Source organism: Strongylocentrotus purpuratus, unplaced genomic scaffold (assembly GCF_000002235.5).
Source record: "Strongylocentrotus purpuratus isolate Spur 01 unplaced genomic scaffold, Spur_5.0 spur5_scaffold_14, whole genome shotgun sequence".
Classification (NCBI taxonomy): domain Eukaryota; kingdom Metazoa; phylum Echinodermata; class Echinoidea; order Camarodonta; family Strongylocentrotidae; genus Strongylocentrotus; species Strongylocentrotus purpuratus.
Window position 1 is genome coordinate 33,720,405 of NW_022145599.1, and position 24,863 is coordinate 33,745,267.

At 36.0% G+C, this 24,863-nt stretch overlaps 1 protein-coding gene and 1 long non-coding RNA gene across 2 annotated transcripts; both read right to left on the reverse strand.

Moving 5' to 3' along the window:
- Positions 1-346: 346 nt before the first annotated feature.
- LOC115923854 (fibropellin-1-like) lies at positions 347-19,017 on the reverse strand. Its single transcript, XM_030985242.1, has 12 exons — positions 18,908-19,017; positions 18,299-18,412; positions 17,604-17,714; positions 13,635-13,748; positions 6,830-6,940; positions 6,284-6,397; positions 5,688-5,798; positions 5,144-5,257; positions 4,632-4,745; positions 2,518-2,628; positions 1,538-1,648; positions 347-507 (listed from the first exon to the last, which is right to left on the reverse strand). Exons 1-12 carry the CDS (start codon positions 18,927-18,929, stop codon positions 347-349), a joined length of 1,308 nt encoding a protein of 435 aa, XP_030841102.1. The 5' UTR covers positions 18,930-19,017.
- A 921-nt stretch (positions 19,018-19,938) lies between these two features.
- LOC115923762 lies at positions 19,939-22,882 on the reverse strand. Its single transcript, XR_004064072.1, has 3 exons — positions 22,664-22,882; positions 20,472-20,582; positions 19,939-20,002 (listed from the first exon to the last, which is right to left on the reverse strand). It is a non-coding gene; the product is annotated as an uncharacterized LOC115923762 (long non-coding RNA).
- Positions 22,883-24,863: the final 1,981 nt, after the last annotated feature.

Below are 24,863 nucleotides of genomic sequence, written 5' to 3' on the forward strand. Positions count from 1 at the left end.
AATATATATCAATAGAGAGAGAGAGAGAGAGAGAGGGGGGGGGATGGGAATGTTTGCAAACCTCAGGAACGTTCATATCTATACTCTTAATTTTGCAGGGTGTATTCATAGATTTATCAGAGTTTTTAAGCTGTTAAGTAATTAAGCTACAGAAAGATAGATTTTGTTCAACTTGTTATACGGGATTGGATGACATTACAAATCTATAAATCAAACCAAAAAAAAATAAGCAACTTTTAAAACAATATCAATTAAACATGATGATTATGATCACTTCCCTCCTTTGTGAACTTTTTTTAAACATTACATTATAGATTTCCTTTCCCCCTTTTTTGTATATATTTTTTTAATTCATTACACTATTAGATGAGAATAAAAATGCAAAAAACCGACTTGTTTCACAGTTGGTGCCCGTAAATCCATTGTTGCAATTGCACGTATAGGAGTTATTCAGATCCAAACAAAAGCCTCCATATTGACACGGTTCAGAAATGCACTCGTTGATATCTTTAAAGAAGCAAAGAATCGAAAATGTAGGCAAACACATTAAACATATGCTTGGTTACAATATTTAATTTCATATGCATCAATCCAAAACGTGAAGTATAAAACAAAAAATATATCAATATAGAGATGAAGGGGGGGGGGGGTCGGGAGTGTATGCGAAATCCAGGAACGTACATGAACTTATTCTCTATTTTGCAGAATGTATTCATATCTTTATGAGAGCATTAAAGCTGTTTAGTAATTAAAGTGATAGTTGAGTTCTGTTTTCAGACCGCAAATGCCTTCAAAGTGCGAGGTTATTGCTCTTATTATTATGTATGACATTTCTTGTGCCCTTTTAGAACATAAATTTGCTATGAAGGTAATTTTAGACCCCCAAATGTGTGACATTTAGCCAATACGATCATACCAATTCAGCTCCACTTTCCCCCAAAATACAGTGACCGTTAATTAATTATTTAATTAAAATAACAATACAAGGGCCGGCTGGTTGTGCGTAATATAACCAACACGAAAATGCCAACAACAAAAAATCAACATCGGCATTGGCTGATATACGACGTAAAAGGCGCTATTTTGTTTTGTCAACGGCTTTTTCAAGTTATCTAATATTTGTGATGGTACACAAATATTAGAAGTCGTTATATTTATGGATATTTCAGCCGTCTCTGAACCGATTTTGATGAAACAAAGATGATTTTGTCATTTAAATTGTATGTTCTTTCAAATTTGACACTCAGTTTTTCATTATCTCACAAAAAATATTTTGTGTAGCGCCCAACATAACTCAACTATCCCTTTAAGCTACGGATACAGATATTTCTTCAACTTGATATGGTATTGGATGACATTTCAAACAAATTAATCAAATCAAACACAAATACGCAACTTTTAAAACAATATCTATGGAACAAGATGCTTATGATCACTTCCCTCCTTCATGAAAGTTTTTTAATATTATATTATAGATTTCCTAGAATTTCTTTTAGCTCATTACAATATTTATATAGAATGAAAATGCAAAACCTACCTATTTCACATCTTGTGCCCATGAATCCATCTCTGCAAAAACACGTAAAGCCGTTAATCCGATCGATGCAAGAGCCTTGTAGACACGGGCTAGAACTACACTCGTTGATATCTTTCAACAAATAAAAATAATCCAAAATTTGAGGATAGACAATAAATATACACTGTCGCTCATAAAGTTGGAATATTTTTGTTTACCCCCATTTATGGAATTATGTTGACAATGATTTATTCCTAACAGATCTAGATAATAGTATACACTCTCAGACTGTATTGAATACAAAATTGTCAGTGTTTGTTTTGCGTGACTGCTAAAGCATGTGTATGCTAATATGCTTATCGACTAGGGGACCTACGCCCTTAAGTGATAAATGACAGTAATGAGGATTAATGCCCAACAAAAGGGCACTAACATCGCACATCGACACGGTTTTGATCATGAGGCCATTGTTCTGTCACTGAACCATGACTGTACGTAGCGGGGGCCAGGGAAGGGGGTAGTTCCCACAAATAAGAATTAAACAAGAAAATGAAATAAATTATCAATAATTCATTGCATTTTATCCCGGTCCCCAACATAACAAAATCCTCTGTACGGCCATACATTATGGGTCAATGCATGGGCACACGGAATATTTTTTTCTGTTGGGGACTTTAACTCGGAGTAATAACAATGTATATATCAATAGAGAGAGAGAGAGAGAGAGAGAATGGGGTGGGAGTGGGAGTGTATGCAAACTTCAGGAACGTACATATCTTTATTCTTTATTTTGCAGAATGCGTTCATAGCTTCATCAGAGTTTTAAAGATGTAAAGTAATAACGCTACAAGTATAAATATTTCTACAACTTGATACGGGACTGGATGACATTACATATCTATGAATCAAATCAAAATTCATTAAGCAAATTTTAAAACAATATAAATTAAAAATGACGTTTATGATCACTTCTCTCCACCATAAAACTTTCAAAAACCCACTTGTTTCACAGTTTGTGCCCATGAATCCTTCGTTGCAAAAGCAGGTAAAGCCATTAATCTGATCGATGCAAGAGCCTTGTAGACACGGGCTAGAACTGCACTCGTTGATATCTTTAAAAAAATGCAAAGATTCGAAAATTTGAGCATAGACATAACATAAATGATCGGCTACAATATTTAATTTCGTCTAGATATATATATATACATCTTTCCCAAACGTGAACTCTGAGGTATACAAAATATATATATCATTGGAGAGAAAGAGAGAGAGAGAGGGCAGGTGAGAGGGAGTGTATGCAAAATCAGGAACTGACATATCTTTATTCTTTATTTTGCAGTGTATTCAAAGCTTTATCAGAGTTTTTAAGCAGTTAAGTAAAGGGGTTGTGGACCGGCAAATTCTGATTAACGCCATCTACGTCTTCTTTTGCACAACTGCACGTAAACGAATGGATTTGATATAACGGTAGTCAGCGACTTACTCAAATGGTCAGCGTTCGCGAAACAGACCGAATTTGTCCGCACGCTTCGGTTTCGCGTATGTTGCACGCACGTGATTGCTGCGGTCCGTCGTCCGTAGTCGTATTTACCCGATTTGCCCCGAATCAGGCTACACCCCCTTCAAGCTACATATAGAAATATGTCTTCAACTTGATACGGGATTGGGGGACTTAACATAGGCATATCCATGAATAAAATCAAAATTAATTAAGCAAATTTTAAAACAATATAGGTAGGTATAGCTCATCAAAAATAATTACAGCAAACACATGTTATTTGATAGTTGCAAATGATCAAGCTTTATGAAAGCTTAAAAACAAAAATAGAATTAAAATCGGTCAATGCGTTGTGATTTTAAACCATTTCTTTGATATCGCAAAATTACTGAAAAACCTGCCAGAAATGGTCAAATTGGCAAAAATGGCATAATTCGACAAAGTTGACAACTTAATTCATCACTTTCTCGGACACAAATAATAAATTAAATTATCAGACACTAAAATATCATCTTTGCGGAAAAAATACAAAAAAGAAAATTCATATATCTATTACCGTTTTGAAAACAGAAGCCAACAAAATAAGTAATTTTTGCAATTTTTGCGAATCTGCAGATATAAAAAAGTTGTGAAAATATATGCGCATATGTAATCAAATCAAAACCGAACATGATACATCAGTGAAACCTATGTATATCAGACAGCTATGGACATATATTTCATTTGAAACCGTCACAGCTATTTTCTCATGTGTTTCACAAATTATTCAGAAAAACCGATCACATGATAAGAATTTGTAGACTTTCAGCTACATCACAGTATAGTTGCTTATTTAAAAAATGTCAGATTTGAGGATTTATGACGATTTTCCGAGAAACCATTCAACAGGCCATAACATTCCACAAGGACTGAATTTTAGAGTAGCAAAAACGTTGGTGACCTCAGTACAGTTGTGGCTACCTTGAGTGTAAATAACAAATTGATTCAATGAATGAAACACATGAGGATATTGCATTCTTGTAGGGGAGTTTTATACATTGAGGTGCATTTTCACCACGCAGAATAGCAGCGCGAGTCAATGGGCGATCAGCGGGCCATGTCACACATAGCTGAAAAGACAATATTCTAATTAAATAATTAACATATTTCCCTCATGGCTATAACAATGAAACTACACAGAATTGTAGTGTATGCTAAAATATATGTTAAATAAAAATTTAAAAATATTGGCTAGTTTTTTTAAAATACATTTACAACAATTGCTATTTCTACCAACTGACTGCTGTTGTGTGTGTTTGTTCGCGAGCAGACTGTTTGCACAGGCAGTGTGACCACCCTAATATAAGTTGAAGATGATGCTATGATTACTACCCTCCTTCGTGAAATTGTTCAATATTACAGTAAAGATTTGCTTTTTTTTTTTGTACAGCTCATTACAGTATTTGATTATAGTTAAAATGCAAAATCCTACTTAACCTACTTAAGATAACAAACAGTCCTTTCCAGGACTATATACCCCCAAGTAAGATTACCGAGTCAGAGTCCTTTCCAGGACTCCTCAACCCTCTCTCTCTCTCTCACATGGTGCACCCGCAAGCCTACTGTATAAAAACCTACTTGTTCCACAGTTTGTGCCCATGAATCCATCGCTGCAAAAGCAGGTAAAGCCGTTAATCCGATCGATGCAAGAGCCACCATTGTGACACGGGTTAGAACTACACTCGTTGATATCTTTTAAAAAAAAAGGAAGAGAATCAAAAATTTTAGCATTGATATTAAATTTATGATAGGCTACAATATATAATTTCTTCCGTATATATATATACATCAATCCAAAATGTGAACTCTAAAGTATATAAATATCAATAGAGAGAGGGGGAGGGGAGTGTATGCCGAATTTAGGAACTTATCTTTATTCGTTATTTGCAGAGTGTATTCATAGCCTAATCAGAGTTCTTTAGCAGTTAAGTGATTATGCTACAGATAGAAATATTTCTTTAACTTGATTACGGGAGTGGATGACATCACAAATTAATGAAACAATTTGTCAATTTACCATTATATGTTTTCTTGACCTTTTTTGTTAGCTCATTACAATATTTGATTGGAATGAAAATGCAAAAACTTACTTGTTTCACAGTTTGTGCCCGTGAATCCATCGTTGCAACTGCACGTATAAAAGCTATTTACATCCAAACACAAGCCTCCATATTGACACGGTTCAGAAATGCACTCGTTGATATCTTTAAAATAGCAGCAAAAAAAAAAAAACGAAAATTTGGGCAAACACATTTAAATATATAATTGGTTACTGTAAAAAAATGTCGTCTTCATAAATTATGCAACAATCCCAACCGTGAACTCTGCAGTATAGAAAGAGAGAGGGTTGAAGTTAAATGTTGAAGAATGTATTCATAGATATTTAGCTATTAAGTAATTAAGATACAGATATAAATATTTCTTCAGCTTAAAACAAGATAGAATAACATTTCAAATCCAGTAATCAAATCGTAAACAAATAATGAACTTTTAAAAACAATATAAATGGAACATGATGCTTATGATCACTTCCCTCCTTCCTGAAAGTTTTTCATTAGTACATTATAGATATTCGTGACTTTTTTTTTTTTAGCTCATTACAATATTTGATTAAAATGAAAATGCAAAACCTACTTAATTCACATCTAATGCCCATGAATCCATCGCTGCAAAAACACGTAAAGCCGTTAATCTGATCGATGCAAGAGCCTTGTACACACGGGCTAGAGCTACACTCGTTGATATCTTTGAAAAAGGCAAAGAATCGAACATTTGAGCATGGGCATTAAATATATGATCGACTGCAATGTTTAACCTCACTGATATAAACATCAATCCAAAACGTGAACTCTGAGTATAATAAATATATATCTTTAGAGAGATAGAGAGAGAGAGAGAGAGAGAGAGCGGGGGGGGGGGGGTTGGGAATGTCTGCAAAAAGCAAGAACGTACATATCTTTATTCTTTATTTGCAGACTTTATTCATAGCTTTATCAGAGTATTTTAGTTGTTAAGTAATTATTAAAGCTAATGATGTGATTGGATGACATTCAATCCATGAATCAAATAAAAAAGAAATTAGCAACATTTAAAACTAAATAAATTGAACATGATGCTTAATTTCAAGTCCCTGCTTTTTAATAGTTTTTCATTATTACATTATAGATTTCCTTGAATTTATTTTTTAGGCCGTTACAATATTTGATTAGAATGAAAATGCAAAAACCTACTTGTTTCACAGTTTGTGCCCACGAATCCATCGCTGCAATTGCACGTATAGGAATTATTCAGATCCACACACAAGCCTTCATATTGACACGGTTCAGAAAAACACTCGTTGATATCTTTAAACAAAGCAAATAATTTATAATTTGAGCAAACACATCAATATTTAATTTTGTCTAAATATGCATCAAGCCAAACCGTGTATTCTGATTTATATATAAATAGAGAGAGGGTGGAAAGTTGGAGTGAATTTGCAAAACTAGAAACGTGTATAACCCTCTTCTTTATTTTGAATAGTGTACTTATAGCTTTATCAGATTTGTTAAGCTGATAAGTAATTAAACTACAGACAGAAATATTTCTCCAACTTGAAACGGGATTAGATGACATTACAAATCGTGTATCAAATAATAAACAAATAAGCAACCTTCAAAACAATATCAATTGAACATGATGCTATTTATCACTTCCCTCTTTTATGAAAATGTGTTAATATATGACTTTTTAAAGCTCACTACCATATCTGATAAGAATGAAAAGGCAAAACCTACTTAATTCACATCTTGTGCCCATGAAACCGTCGCTGCAAAAGCACGTAAAGCCGTTAATCTGATCGATGCAAGAGCCTTGTAGACACGGACTAGAACTACACTCATTGATATCTTGGAAAATGGAGAGAATCGAAAATTTGACCATAGACATTAAATATATTATCCGCTACATTATTCAATTTAGTCTTCATATCCATCAATCCAAACCGTGAAAAAAAAAAAAAATAGAGGAAATTGTAAAGAGTTACAAAAACGCTTCCAAAAATATTTATACACGGCTGGTTGGCAATTCTATTTTTGTTTTGGTTTTGCTGGTCATTGTAACGCAACAATTTAAGCTTGTTTACATTGTTGTCAAGAATTTGGCGCCTCTTGACAACACGCGCATTCGGAAACGCGCCACAATTTGCACACGAAACGCATATCACGCGATTGCAAGAGTGCGTACATGCACGTGGGAATTGTGTCATTCTCTCGTGGCGTTTGGTAGTGGCAAGACCTGTTGATTTCGACAATCAAAAATATCAGTGGATTCTTACTCAAATTAACTGACATTGACTTTGTTTTGCATCGGCAGTGGATATCCCTTTAATTTCCTTGAATACCTAGTTTGATTGTTGGTATTCGCTAATGTGAAAATTGTTATTAACTCCTTTTCACGGTATCTGCACTCCCGCCCCCCCCCCCCCACTCAGTGTTATTAAGGGTACGCATATGCTCGTTCCCTCTTTTTGAAAGCACCCCCTATCTGAGGACTGCCAACATTTTTGAACCCCCCTTTCGCGGGCTTTTCACGGGCTTTTCCTGCCTTGGAGACCCCCCTAAATCAGGAAAAATGCTCAATGTACCTCCCTAAATTCGGAATAATTTCTCAGGAGTCCAAAGAGATGAGAGAGAAAAAAAGAAAAACACCCCCCTTTTTAAAGAAATCTCCGGGTGAAAAGTGAAATACACCCCTTTTTTTACAATTCTCGGGCCGGACTTTGAGGCACGAAAAGTACCCCTTTAATGGACATTTTGTCAACACGCATGCGGTCATTCCGACCCCTGAGTGAGGGGGCCGGGTCTGCACTGCAGTGGAGAGGTGATTACATTTTTGAGCTGCAGTGTGTTCGTTTGTACGGTAGACTATGAGCTAGTTCAGTGCTGTAAATAGGAATCAGCGACCGGCATGCCGCAAGTAAAAAGAGAAAGACGGGTACACTTTCAAGGCGAAAGAGTCGGTACGAAATGAGCGACTTCGTAGGCGAGGGAGGCCTATATCTAGACCTATATCAGCTAGTTCTGCAGGCCGAGAAACATCACAGCCTCAGGCAGCGGGCTCGGATCTTGCGGACTAACAAGATCAAGGCCAAGTCCCAGCCCTCAGGACCGGAATCTCAACAATTATCCGGTGAGTCGTGAAACGGTATTGACGAAGCTTGGGGCCTGTCAACTTGTCAAGAATACCCCTCCCCCCCCCCCCCCACGTATCCGCTGCGTGTCTTAAAAGGCGACTAAAAGGGGACCATTCCCCCCCCCCCCCCCCCCCCAGGCGCGGATCCAGGGGGGGGGGGGGGCCGGGCGGGACTGAATCTAAGGATTAAGAGTCGAGAACTGTACAACAAATCGTCTTCTTTCTCTAATGATTTAATGAAGCGTAAAAGCTTCCGTGCCGTTCGCGCGGGAGGGGAAAAACTTAATTCAGACGAGGATTAAGAGTCGAGAACGTTACAACGAATCGTCTTCTTTCTCTAATGATTTAATGAAACGTAAAACCTTCCGCGCTTCGCGCGGGAGGGGGCCGGGGGCGAAACTGAATTCAGACGAGGATTATTTTTCGAGAACGGTACAACGAATCGTTTTCTTTCTCTAATGATTTAATGAAATGTAAAAGCTTCCGCGCTTCGCGCAGGAGGGGGAAAACTTGATTTATACGAGGATTTAGAGTCGAGAACTGTACAACGAATCGTCTTGTTTCTCGAATGATTTAATGAAACGTAAAACCTTTTGCGCTTTGCGCGGAAGGGGGGGGGAACTTAGATCAGACGAGGATTATTTTCGAGAACGGTACAACGAATCGTCTTCTTACTCTAATGATTTTAATGAAACTTAAAAGCTTCCGCGCTTTGCGCGGGAGGGGAAAAACTTAATTCAGAGGAGTATTAAGAGTCGAGAACTGTACAACAAATCATCTTGTTTCTCTAATGATTTTATGAAATGTAAAAACTTCCGCGCTTCGCGCAGGAGGGGGGGGGGGGTGGACTGAATCTAAGGATTAAGAGTCGAGAACGGTACAACGAATCGTCTTCTTTCTCTAATGATTTAATGAATTGTAAAAGCTTCTGCGCTTCGCGCAGGAGGGGGGAACCTGAATTCAGACGAGGATTAAGAGTCGAAAACTGTACAACGAATTGTCTTGTTTCTCTAATGATTTAATGAAACGTAAAAGCTTGCGCTTTGCGCGGGAGGGGGGGGGGGAACTTAAATCAGACGAGGATTATTTTCGAGAACGGTAGAACGAATCGTCTTCTTTCTCTAATAATTCAATGAAACGTCAAGAGGGAGGGGAAAACTCGCCCCTTCCTGCACCCCCCCCCGCATTACGTCGCTGTTGGTCACCATTACGTACCAATATTTTGCTCGCATAATTTCAAATTTGGGCCCCCCCTAAGAAATCTTGGATCCGCGCCTGCCCCCCCCCCCCACTCAGTGTTATTTAGGGTACGCATATGCTCGTTCCCTCTTTTTGAAAGCACCCCCTATCTGAGGACTGCCAACATTTTCGAACCCCCCTTTCGCGGGCTTTTCGCGGGCTTTTCGCGGGCTTTTCGCGGGCTTTTCGCGGGCTTTTCCTGCCTTGGAGACCCCCCTAAATCAGGAAAAATGCTCAATGTACCTCCCTAAATTAGGAATAATTTCTCAGGAATCCAAAGAGATGGGAGAAAAAAAAGAAAAAAAACACCCCCTTTTTTAAAGAAATCTCCGGGTGAAAAGTCAAATACACCCCTTTTTTTACAATCCTCGGGCCGGACTTTGTCGCACAAAAAGTACCCCTTTAATGGACAATTTGGCAACACGCATGCGGTCATTCCGACCCCTGAGTGAGGGGGGGGGGGACCATTCAGCACCAGGGGCTGGTGGTGGTACTGCATGGGTGGCACCAGTAGGACCAATTCAAACTTGCATATCCCCTAAGACATTGAATTGTGAAGGCGAGTTTGGGCCGCCTTTAAATAAGCCTAGCTTGCTTTGCATTGGGCAGCAGCGATGCAGTATTAGTGTTTCGGCGGAAGATCCTTTTAGGACAACGGTGAATCTCTGATAATGTCTGGCGTGCTGGATAACCCCAGATACGGCTACATACTGCGGTGAAGAAGGCAACGGAAAACCACTTCACTATTATTCCAAGAACAACTATGATGAACCACAACTCTAAAGCAAAAGACAAAGGCGTGAAGGAGGCTCGTCTACCTCAAGGGACAAGTACCTCGCCTGGTAGGGTGTCCCATGTGCGACAGGTGGACCCCGACTGTCAGCCAGCTACTGTTCGCAATAGGAATACCATCAGAGTTGGAACATGGAATGTGAGTACACTGTAATTACAGGGACACCCTTTAAACATCTCAATTATAGTGGTTTATACACCAACGGGAAGTGCATTTTGATGATAACAGCCGTAAAAAAAGGTGCAACAAAAAGGAATATTGCACGCTGCGTGTTATTCAAGTCGCATCATGCACTGCACAGTCTGTGTACGAGGCCACTTCTGCCGCGATCGTCTGTGTGCACACGTTATTTCTTATAAAGGTTGCAGGCTTACAGTGTTATCGACTTGCTAAGTAAGATTGTCGACCAATTTTATCAATTAAATAATACACAGGTTTTCGTTCGTCGCTTCATATGGCGATGCAGGGCTATTCAAGTATTCGCAATGGCACAAAATACACTCAGCTACGCCTCGTGAATTGTATTAATTGCACCATAGTGAATACACTTATGCGCCGCATCGACCATAGTCTAGTTCTGAACCCTTTTCTGAACCGATTATTTTTAATTCGCCGACTATAAGCGTTAAGCCGAGTAATAGCGCGATCCTTAGTGACGGCGTGCGCCATCTCTCGGCTTAACACTTATAGTCGGCGATTAAAAAAATCATTAAAAGGGTCCAGAACTTGCTCGAAACGCGCCGTCACTAAGGATCGCGCCATCACACGGCTTAAAGAGAAGGTTTATTGATTTAAATAACTAACTTTAATGTCATTATTGCAAAGGTGACACTTTGATTGGCCAAGGTTATCAAAAGCCAATGCTTGGAAACATTTGAAGTAATGATTATTAACAATTACAAAACGCTTAGATACAGCCCTGACATAGCACCTGAAAAGCTCTCCGGTCGCTGCTGAGATATGACGTCACATGTTGAACATGATGTGCACAAGCAGACGATGTTCCATGACATCTCACACAATTTCAGTGCCTGTTTTGTCATATTTTCTTCAGTAATTTCTCTTACTTCAATGCCCTCAGGCGAAATTTTTAAACTATTGCCTCACTCTAAACCCTGTGCATGGTATTATTTTGTTGAAAAATGCAAGGATTAACAAAAAAAGGAATCCGTCGCTTGTAAACAAAATAAGACGCCATTGTATTTTCAGCTGCACACACCGCGGCATGTTCGGCGTTTCAAGAGGGAACAAATGACGTCCATGCTATCATTCCGGAGGTTTTTTAATTTGAAAGTGTGGTTTCTTTGATTGTTCATTAACTCCTATCCTGTGTATTTACAAACAAAAGAATTTAGTTATCAGAATGGGGGTCATATCCCTTTTTGAATGGTGTAAGATTCCATCACATTTATATAGACTAAACTCATTATAATTTGAGAAATAAAAGCATTGCAATTATGTTCATTCTTTATGGGATGTCGTCTGCTTGGGCAGGGTTGGTTCATATTGTGACGGCATTAAAACATCGTTATTTTCTGGCGAATCTCTCGCATATCCCAGATGCTATGGAAGTTGTTTGATTTGTATTTTTATAAATCACCCGATATGTAGTTAACCTAAAACTTGCATGATGGCCATCTGTTAGCAGACCAGTTTCTAGTAATACGATATTTGCCATATTTGTGATTTTCTATGAACCCGCACTTTAACGCTTATAGTCGGCGAATAAAACAAAATCATGAGAAGGGTCCAGAACTAGACTACATCGGACCATAACGCATTCACACCTATGTATTATTTGTAAACTATGGGTGGTTATTGGTGGCGGTTTTAAAGTAAGGTTGTAACATTATGGAGTAAAGCAATTTCTTTTAGGGAGTTATGTCTGAATTTTGGTTAAAAGAAGTGGGAAAAAGCAAGGGTTGCCTGCAGTACTGGGTATATGGTTTCCGGAGTGGTTATACATTCCTGCTTGGTAATTAGTAGGCTTCAATTATTCAATTCAAGAATGTTCACCTCGAGCTGAATAGGTTATCCGGTAAAACTCTGTTCTTTGAGGGCGAGCTATTTAATTTGCTCGTTGGTGGATTTTTATCAATTTTGGCCTTCACACACTTACATCATATTAGCAAGAAATTATATTACCATTCGTAGGACAAGTCATTTCATGATCCTCTTTCGTTTTAACATGCGGGGAGGTATACCTGGAGGGAAGTGATGGGGCCCGGTTGGGAACACTTTTGCTGGAATCGTTGATGAGAGCTGGGAATTGGTGGTGCACCCGGGTGAAAAACACGTTTGGTCGGGGGGGGGGGGCATTCCTAATTGCTTAACGCTTGGATATGAGGTTATGTATGGGGTGAGATTTTTCCTCATTTTCCAGCATTGAGCTGGGAATGGGTGGTGCACCCGGGTTACATCAAAATTTTCCTCGTTTGATGGGGCGGCATTCCTGATGGCTTAGTACTTGGATATCAGGTATGTATGGGGTGCGATTCTCCTCATTTTTCAGCATTGATTCTAGCACTAGTTCTATAATCGGGTTGGATACTCCAATTTGTGTGTAATGCACTTTTGCTGGAATCGTTGTTGAGAGCTGGGAATGAGTGGTGCATCCGAGTTACATAAAACAATCTTCCCCGTTTGATTGGGCATTAATGACGGCTAGCAAGAGGTGCTCGTGGCAATGCAGAGGGACATTAGTTTACGAATAGGGGTTTCTATCCGTTGTTTAACCCTTCTCTGGCTATACGAATGGATTTCACATAATTAGACTTTAAGGTTCATGTTTGGGGTGCAGATTACATTCATTCACATGAATCCTCATTTTCCATCTTAGATTCCAGCACTAGTTCTGTAATTGGGTTGGATACTCAAATCTGTGTGTAATGTTATTATAATATTGGTGTGAATTCATGTACCGCCATTGTTAAATTAAACATGTAGGAATGACAGAATTCAATGTTAAATAAAAGCTACGAAAAATGCATACTTCGAACGGTTTGTCGTTTCCTCATTTATCAGCCGTGAATAAAGAGGTGTTAAAGTTAAAGCGTATGCAAAATTCAGGAACGTACATATCTTTATTCTTTATTTTTGCAGAGTGTATTCATAGCATTATCAGACTTTTAAAGCTGTTATTGTAATTGAGCTAAGGGGGAACATATTTCTTTAACTTGATATGGGATTAGGTGACATTACAGATCCAGGAATCAAATAAAAAACAAATAAGGAACTTTTAAAATAGTATAAATTGAACATGATGCTAATGGTCATTTCCCTCAATTAAGAACGTTTTTCAATATTAAATTATAGATTTCATTTAATTTGTATAGCTCATTGAAAAACTTGATTAAAATGAAAATGCATGATCCTACTTGTTCCACAGTTTTTGCCCGTGAATCCATCGTTGCAATTGCACGTATAGGCGTTATCCAGATCCAAACACAAGCCTCCATATTGACACGGTTCAGAAATGCACTCGTTGATATCTTTAAAAAAAGCAAGGAATAACAAATGTGGGCAAACACATTAAATATATGATTGGTAACAATATCCTAATTTCTTCTACATATGCATCAATCCAAATCGTGAACTCTGCAGTTTTAAACAATACGTGAATAAAGAGATTGGTGCAAGTTCAAGTGTATGCACAATTCCGGAACGTACATATCTGTAATCTTTATTTTGAAGAATGTATTCATAGCTTTATCAGAGTGTTTGAAACTGTTAAGTAATTAAGCTACAGATATAAATATTTATTCAACTTGAAACGGGATGGTATGACATTACACATCCATATTGGTCAGATATTAAAGAGGAATCCGTTGGATCATTTGTAGGAATTGAAATTGATTGTCATCTTTCATGGAAAGAACATATTCAGACGATAAGCAAATGCATACGAAAGAAAGTAAGCATTCTGTTTAAACTAAGACATTTTGTTCCTTGGAATATACTTGTGTTAATATATAAGGCCTTTATACAACCTAACCTTTATTATGGAGTAGAAGTATGTAGGAGCACTTACAAAAGTAATCTAAATTGTATATATTTAAGTTAAACAAAGGCAATTAGAGCAATTACAATAGGTCCACTTTAATAGAACAGACTACAAATCTCTTTTTCAAAGTCTAGAAATATTAAATATTTTTAAACTTCATGAACTTCTTGTATCAACATTTATGTATGGTTTGGTAAGAGGTGTTTTACCACACTCTCTAGTCGATTATTGTCAGATGATGCAGCACAGATTTGCAACTAGGAGAAAAGAAAGTGGCTTACTCTATATCAGCCAAAATGTAAAACAACGCAAGGGCAATTTTGTATTTCGTTTGTAAGAACAAAGCTGTGTAATGATCTCCCAGATGAAATTAGATTACAAACATCGAGGTTATCTTTTCGGAGACATCTTTCAACCTACCTTCTATGTAAATGACGTGGGGTCAACCCCGTCCCCTTTCTTTTTTCCTTTTATTGTACTTGTCTTCTTTATATATATGTATACACTTTCTTGTTAACGATTATAGCTGCCCGTAAGCTGTTACATGATTTATCCATGTACGCACATTTTTATGATATTATTAATTTGTATTGATACATCCTTTTCAATTTTAAGAACACATTGATGATTACATTTGTTCAAAGATGTGTTATCTTTCTTTATAATGATTTTATAGCAAATTAAACTTTATTTTTTGTTTTTTCTTTTCTTTTCTTTAAGAAATGTAAAAACGTTACATGATACTGTATTATTTGATTGTATATATGTAAATACAAAACAAACAAGTTTTACATTCATATCTTTGCATTGTATGATTGTTCATGATATAATGTACTGTCATTATTGTGATGTATTTTTGTTAATAAATTACATATCTATTGACTGAATATCGAAATCTCAGGAATTCAGTCACCAAGCTGATACGAAAAGAGAAGAGAGAATATTTTGATTCAGTATCTGAGAGATATAGTAATGATAGTAAGAAGTTATGGAAGGAATTAAGCAAAATTACTGGAAGGGGGAAAAAAGACTTTGTTTTACCATCTGATTTAGACAGTAATAAATTGAACGATTAATCATGATTTATCATGGAAGCACCCTGAAAGTATACATACCTTCGTCTTGAAATTAAATTAGTCCCGGGAAAACGAAACATAATCTCTCTCTATTGTCGAAAGAGAGTAGCCTTGATATCTTAGAATTTGATAGAAAATTACTTCAAATCTCAGCTCCTTATATTAATATTTCTCTTAATTGTTTTTTTAATGAAAGTTTAAATTGTGGATTTTTACCTAATGATTGGAAACTGGCCATAACTACGCCTGTTTATAAAGGTAAAGGTCATAAAAATAATATTTCAAATTATAGACCCATCTCAGTCGTATGTCATATTGCTAAACTGCTTGAAAAGGAAGTTCAGTCTCAATTTTTATCTTACTTGCAGACTAATCATCTTATTAGTGTTGACCATAAGCTTTTTTGCCAAATCATTCAACTAATACATGTTTACATAGAGTCATTGATGATTGGTACGAATCTTTTAATGAAAAGGTAAAAGTTGGTGCATGTTTTCTTGATATTTCTAAATGTTTTGATTGTATTGACCATGAAATTTTGTTGTCCAAATTGAATAAGTATGGAATTTTAAATACTGAACTTAAATGGTTTTCTAGTTTTGTATCTGGTCGGAAACAAGCAGTTTATTGTCATGGTAAACTGTCCGAAACAAAGGACATAACTATAGGAATTCCTCAGGGGAGTATTTTAGGCCCCTCCCTCTTTCTTGTTTTTATAAATGATATAACTGATTGCTTACGATTAAGTACATGTAATATATACGCTGATGATGTTGTCTTATATGTTTCTGATATAGAGATTAATGTCATTACATCTAAGCTCCAAACATATTTGTATGCTATAAATGAATGGTATTGTAAAAATAGATTACGTATTAATACTAATAAGAGTAGTGTTATGATGTTAAGTAGTAACACACGAGGTAACGATGAATTAAGTCTGAAGGTGCATATTGATACTGAAACAATAGAACAAGTAAGAAGTATCAGATATTTAGGGATTGAAATTGATGATAGATTATCTTGGGATATCCACATTAAATCTCTTACCAAATCATTAAGTTATAAGATTTTTACTTTGAGAAAGCTCAGTAAATCTTTAAGCTCTTCCATTTTGAATAAAATATACAAATGTACCATACAGCCAATCTTAGATTATTCTTGTTCCGTATGGGGAAACTGTTCTTTACAAAACAGAAATATTCTTTTAAGACTACAAAATAGAGCTGCACGTATTGTCGTAGGGAATTTTGATTATGATGTAAATAGCTTGAATATAATGAATTCATTAAAATGGCAATCCATTGATACTAGACGGGACTATTTTTTATTATGTATAATGTACAACTGTATTCATGGAAAAGTCCCAGTACGATTATGCAATGAAGTGGAAATGGTTTTTGACAGACATGGTTTTAACACTAGACTTGCCAATACGCTGAATGTTGTTTTACCCAAGCCTAATCTTGAATGTTTTAAGAATTGTTTTAGATACGCTGGAGGTAAAATCTGAAATAGTTTACCTTCTGCTTTTCAAAATGCTAAATCTATCGATGTTTTTAAACGTATGTACAAAGACAAATTTGTTAAACCCGTGTGATACAATGCTGATTCATTTACTGCTTTGACATGGCTTATTTCTCTCTCTCTTTTTTTTCTCTCTCTCCATTTCCCTCTCCCTTCTTTCTTTCTTTCTCTCTTTCCTCCTTTACTTGTTACCAGTTTCCTTATATCTTTTCTCCTCTTCTATTTGTTTGATGATATTTTAATGCCTTTTATTCAAGTGATTCGATGTTTTTTCCGCTGTTAATTTCAATTATTACATTGTCGTGTTTTTTTTTGTTTTTTTTTTGGTGCTTTTTACTACTTTTAATGCGTATTATGCTTATATGTTAGTTTTATAATGTTCTTACCATTGCCTGTGAGCTTTGGTGATATTCATTATTCATATTTCCATGTTTACATTTTTATCCTGTTCAGGACCATGATGTAAAACATATTTTGTATCTACAATGTATATCTGATTCTTGCTATCCTGATAAAATATATTTCAATAAAATAAATAAAATAAAATAAATAAAATAATAAATTCAAATTCAATTCAATGAATTAAAATCTTCAAACAAATTTTTAGAACAATATAAATTGAAAATGATGCTTATGATCACTTCCCTCCTTTGTGAAAGTTTGTGATATTACATTATACACTTCCTTGAATTTTCTGTTAGCATTACAATATTTGATTAGAATGAAAATGCAAAACCTACTTAATTCACATCTTATGCCCATGAATCCATCGCTGCAAAAACACGTAAAGCCGTTAATTCGATCGATGCAAGAGCCTTGTAGACACGGGCTAGAACTACACTCGTTGATATCTTTAAACAAATGCAAAGAATTGAAAATGTGAGCATGGGCATTAAATATATGATCGGCTAAATATTTAATTTCGTTTATATAAACATCAATCTAAAACGTGAACTCTGAAGTATAACGAATGAGCATCAAAAGAGAGAGAAGTAGAGAGCGGGTTTGGGGTGGGAATATATGCAAAATTCAAGAACGTACATATCTCTATTCTCTATTTGCATAGTGTAATCATAGCTTTATCAGAGTATTTGGTAATGATGATAATAATAATAATACACAGTTTTTATATGGGGCTTATTACAATATCTAAGCGCTTCCCAACTTGGAGATTATTACCCCGGCTTAAGCTGTCAAGTAGTAAAGCTACACATATAAATATTTCTTCAACTTGATACGTGATTGGATGAAATTACAAATACATGAATCAAATCAAAAACAAATAAGCAACTTTTGAAACAACGTAAATTGAACGTGATAATAATGATTAATTCCCTCCTTTATTAAAGTTTTGCAATATTACATTATAGAATTCCTTGACTTTATTTTCTAGCTCATTACAATATTTGATAAGAATGAAAATGCAAAAACCTACTTGTTTCACAGTTTGTGCCCGTGAATCCATCTTCGCAACTGCACGTATAGGAGTTATTCAAATCCAAACACAAGCCTCCATATTGACATGGTTCAGAAATACACCCGTTGATATCTTTAAAAAAAGACAAAGAATCGTAAACTTGAGCATAGACATTGAATATATAATCGGCTACAGTATTTAATTTCGTCTATATATACATCAATACAATACTTGAACGTTAAAGTTTCAATATAGAGCATGGGCGTCAATCCTTACGTAATACCTATTGTTCAGGGGGGTGAATTAATAGATCATCCCCCCCTGAACAATAGGTATCAATTACAGATCTACGCCCATGATAGAGAGAGAGGGGGTATGGGAATGTACACATCTTTATTCGTTATTTTGCAGAGTGTATGCAAATCGTTATCAGAGTGTTTAAGATGATAAGTAATTAAGCTACAGAAATCAATTACAAAAACAAAATTAATAAGCACATTTTAAAACAATATCAATTAAACAAGATTTGTATGATTACTTCCCTCCTTCATGAAAGTTTTTTAATATTACAAAATAGGTTTCCTTGAATTTTCGGTTAGCTCATTACAATTTTAATGCAAAACCTACCTATTTCACATCTTGTGCCCATGAATCCATCTCTGCAAAAACACGTAAAGCCGTTAATCCGATCGATGCAAGAGCCTTGTAGACACGGGCTAGAACTACACTCGTTGATATCTTTTAAAATTGAATTGATTGTATATATTCACCACCATTGAAACAAATGACATATACATGTACAATGACAATATGAGTATTATATTAATATAAACATGACATCAATTAAAAATACATATTCTACAGCGATGTAAATTATTAAAAAAACAAATAGTTATAAGCAAATTTGTGTCAAGAGTAAAACAATAAATGACTAGTTATAATAAGCTTGTGATTGATGGTAAAATAGAGTCAGAAATAGCACATGTGCTAGTCGAGCCTGACTCTCGTTATATAAAGCCTAAAATAAAGTAAAAGAAGAATACATGATGGGTTTGCAAATCCTATAAATAAGATTTGTGTATAGCATTACATTATATTATACTAGAGTGATTGCTATATATAACTAAATAATTACAATAGGCAAAATGTCGAAAATTTGACCAAAGCCATTACAAATTTTACCGGCTACAATATTTTATTTCGTCTTTATAATTATACATCCATCCAAAACATGAACTCTGAAGTATAAAACAATTATATATATGAAGAGGGAGAAAGGGAGGAATGGAAGTATATTCGGAATTCAGGAACGTACACACCTTTATTCTTTATTTCGTAAAGGATTTGTCATAGCTTTATCAGAGTTTATAAGCTGTTAAGTAATTCAGCTATAGATAAACATATTTCTTCAACTTGTTACGGGATTGTATTACAAATCCATGAATCAAATCATATTAACAAATAAGCAACTTTTATAACACTATGAATTGAACCAAATGCTAATGATGACTTCCCTCCTCTATGACAGTTTTTCAATATTACATTATGGATTTCTTTGAATTTTTTTCAGCTCATTACAATATTTTATTGGAATGAAAATGCAAAACCTACTTAATTCGCATCTTGTGCCCATGAATCCATCAGTGCAATTGCACGTAAAGCCGTTAATCTGATCGATGCAAGAGCCTTGTAGACACGGGCTAGAACTACACTCGTTGATATCTTTAACAAAAGGCAAAGAAGCCGGAAATTTGAGCATAGGCAATAAATAGATTATCGGCTGCAAGTGTTAATTTCTTTTATGTATACATTAATCCAAACCGTGAACACTGATGTATAACAATATATATCAGAAGTGAGAGGGGAAGTTGGAGTGTATTCACGATTCAGGAACGTACATATCTTTATTTATATTTTGCAGAGTGTATTCATATCTTTATCAGAGTTTTTGTATTTAGCTGTTAAGGAATTGAGCTACAGATACAAATATCTATTCAACTTGATAGGGGATTGGATGACATTTCAAGTCTATGAATCAAATGGTAAACAAATAAGCAACTTTTTACAAAAAAAATGCTTATGATCACTTCGTTCCTTCATGAAAGTTTTTCAATATTACATTATAGATTTCTTTGACCTTTTTTGTTTAGCTCATTACAATGTTTGATAAGAATGAAAATGTAAAACCTACTTAATTCACAATTTGTGCCCATGAATCCATCGCTGCAAAAGCACGTAAAGCCGTTAATCTGATCGATGCAAGAGCCTTGTAGACACGGGTTAGAACTACACTCGTTGATATCTTGGAAAAAGGCAAAGAATCGAAAATGTAAGCATAAACATATATGATCGGCTCCAATATTTAATTTAGTCTATATATACATAAATCCAAAACGTGAACTCTGTAGAATTAACAAATCTACATCAATAGATAGAGAGAGAGAGAGGTGGGGGGGGGGGGGGGTGCACATTTCAGGAACATACAAATCTGTATTCTTTATTTTGCAGAGTGTATTCCTACCTTTATCAGAGTTGTTTAAGCTGTTTAAGGACAAGTCCACTCGAACAATAACTTACTTTCAATAAAAGCAGAAAAATCTGAAAAACCAATCAACAAAAGTTTGAGCGAAATCGGATAACTAATAAGAAAGCTATCAATTTTTTGAAAAAGTATGTAAAACTATGGAACAATGAGAATCACAACACAAATTGCCAAGATGGTTATCAGTTTGTGACGTCATGTCCTCACTAGTTATCAATTGCTCTATATGGTTTAATCCACTTAATTTTTCTTTTTATTCCCCAAAACTTGATTTCCCCATGCCTTTGCCCATACACTGTGGCTCATATAGTTGGAAAATTTTTGTTTTTCCCAAATTTATGGAATTATTTAAAAAATGATTTGAAAATAATAGATCTAGATAATAGTATACATTCTCAGATTTTATTGAATAATAATTTGCCAATGTGTATTTTGCGTGACCGCTAAAGCATGTGTATGCTACTATGCTTATCGGCTTGGGGGCCTACGCCCTTAAGTCATAAATGACAGTAATATGCTCCACAAAAGGGCACTAATATAGCACATCGACACGGTTTTGATCCTGGGGCCTCACAGTTACGAGGCCATTGCTTTATCACTGAACAATGTCTGTACGCAGCGGGGGCTAGGGGAGGGGGCAGTTTCCATAAATAAAAAAAAAAACAGAAAATGCAATACATTTTCAATAATTTATTGCATTATACCCCGGTCCCCAACATAAAAAATCCTCTGGACGGCCATTCATTATGGCTGGATGTAAACCATTATGGGAATAGACTAATTGGGAAGTAGACAAACTGGTTGTAGACCAAACTACAATTCACCGTCGGAATTATTCCTACATGTAAATGATGCATGTGATTCCTCTGTTGGCCCAATGAAGGGGCGAGAGAAAAAAAAACAAATATTAAGCTGCCCCCACCCCTCTCTTTTTTATTTCAGGTAATGCTGAAAGAGGAGAATTGTGACTAAATTTCTTGTGAAATAATAACTGTTAACTAATGAATTAACTCGTAATTTTTTTTTATCTTCCTTTAGTTTATGAAGAAAATAATCATTTATATGAAGTTGCATATACATATACATAAAAATACACATACACACACGAAGAGCTCGGTCTTAAAAGATACTACATCCATAAATCCAGGTTCTGAGAAGAACACAATGTCAGTTTGAAATAATACTTTGGCTGATTATACTATTTTATGATACAAGAATAAAAGCACTCTTTACAAAAAAAATCTGCACAAAGTCTGCACAAATATTTTTCATAAAGTTACGTTTTATTTCATTCGTGAGAGATGGGCATTAACCCTATTTCCTTTTTGTCTGCTTTGTTAGTCCCGTGGCTGATCGGTCTCGAAGGCTTTCGGTCTCGAGGTTTTCGGTCTAGTTGGCATTGGTTTCGTGAGTGTTGGTCTACTAGCGCGGTTCAAATTAGTGCACACCATCAAATTGTGTTCTAGGACGATTTAACTAACATTCTACCTTTCTGCAAATATATATGAACGCATGTATATAATATATTTTCACCGGTAACTGTCCACATATTATGGTGGTTCGTCTTTTTGTTTACATGCATTACAAAATGTAAACATAATTATATAGACGAGATCACAACAATTACGTAAGCAATCATGGGACCGACGGCTTGGGACTTGGTAATGAGAATTTATGCCTTAATTAGCAAAGGGCACGAACGCTTTGACTTGGTTTTGAACCCGAAACCTCCCGGTTACGATACCACTGCTCTACCACTGATTCATTGTGCCTCCTCGATAACATATGAGGGTGCAAACATTAAACAAAATTAACATACATGAATCACGTCGTATGCTTACCTTGTGCCACGGCGAGTAATGCCAGCAAAAACAGAATTACACAACCAAAAGTAAAGTTCATCTTGCTCGGCATTGCAGAATTAGTGAATCTTGTAAAATGGTCCCCTCTGCACAACTGCATTACAATAATGCGAAAATACGAAGAAAAGACAGAGGAAAAAAAGGTGTCACACCTTATGCCTTGTGTCGTTTTTCGCGATATTAAAGACGAATATTGAAGTCTTGGATTGGTCGTGTAGTCACTCCAAATACCATGCAAAGTAGTCGAATGAGTGTATATATTTATGTTTCACGGGAGGGGGGGGGGGGGGGGGGGTCCGAAGTCATTTCTGGGAATCAGTAGCCCTCGCCGGACGCGAATTTTTTTTCCCAAACAGGTTTACCTATGAGAGTAAAATCCTGCCTCCTGATTGGTTCAGAGGTATACGCGTCATGAATATTCACGACTGAGTTCACAGCACTGTGGCTGAGCTGCAGTACCTAGTGCATGCGCGTGGACTTCAGTTTTGCTGGCCATTTAGGTGTACAAAATGTATGTGAGCTAGCTGTGGTGCGAGGGGATTTTTATTGGGGAAGGGGGGGGGGGGGTCTGTTTGTTTGTGAACATTTCTGGTTATTCTGATGCTTGGTTTATATAGTTTTACACTGCGGATTTTTTTTCTCAAAGAGTTCACTTACAGTACACACACTAATATTCTAGTTTCGCACATAGGCTATACATACAAACACTATCTCTCTCTCTCTCTCTATAAACACAGACCCACCCACCCTCATGTATTTACAAACACATAAGCAACAAATGCACACACTAGCTGTCAAGAATACACAATAGACACACACAAGGGGTATGAATTATCTTATCAGGATGGTCCGACATGAGATGGTTGGATGTGGGTCAAAGCCACTGTGTTGCTCTGAGCATGATATCTTGACAAACATTTAATATTATCACCCGTAACTGAAACCAACACACAATTAATATCACGGTATTAGTCTCTTTTTTGTTCCACCAAGCTTATTGTTGCACCTTGCACAAATGCACTTCTCAACACGAAATATTTCACTAAATTTGTTTTGTTATTTTCACTCAAAATTAATTCAGCCATGCTCACTTTTAATCACTTCACTTATATCTTATTTAACATTGAATACAATGCAGTTGCATGGGTTGTTCTTTTATTTTGTTAACTCGGCAGAGGCCACGTACGGTCATGTTCAAGCATTTACGCTTACGACATGTGGTCTCCTGCTTTTTCCTTTTGTATGAAACTTTTATTTTAACTAGAAACAAATTTTGTCAAACTTACATGTTATTCATTATATTTATTTGTATGTTTCTTTGTATTGATATGAAAAAGTGGAAATAAAACAAAACAAACAAACATATCAGTGGTTCTGGTTCCTTTGTGACAGATGAACCTGGCCAAAGAAAACAAAGGACATAAAGTAATATATACAGGCTCTACACATGTCAAAGACAAGCTTTTCCATGCATGCAGTGTATATCCTACGTACTATAGCTGCGCTGCATCAACGAACTCAAACTTGGATTTCGATGAGCTGCATGAGCAGCTTCGCCTTGTGTCACGCGCATGCGTAACACTACTAGTATCTTTCAGCTCAGTCATGAATATTCATGATGCGTATACCTCTGAACCAATCAGGAGGCAGGATTTTACTCTCATAGGTAAACCTGTTTGGGAAAAAAAATTCGCTCCCCGGACGCCATCATAATCTTATTAAGCGGAGAGTAAAGTCCAAACAAACATTTCCGAATTGAAATATATTTATCCTTTTTACTATCTTCTACATGCTCTTGTTCTTCTTTGCATTGGCGTTCTCCATCGTTGCCTTGTATTCGTTCTTCTTCTTCTACTTCTTCTTCTCTTTTTCTTTTTCTTCTTCTTCTTCTTCTTCTTCTTCTTCTTCTTCTTCTTCTTCTCCTATGGAGATATTTTGGCATTTGCATTTAATACGCAAATTTAACTAATTAAACAAGACCTTAAGAAAATACAACATGCAGTATACCATTCAAAATCTAATACGTTCGATACGTATTTATACAATTGGGCATACAATGATGGTGATAGCCATCACTTCAAACCCGTTATCAAGGCATACATGATGAGAAATTAACGTTCTTTTACCTTTTAACAGCAGATGTTGAACATTGTTGAAATTTGGTAGATCTTTATCAAGT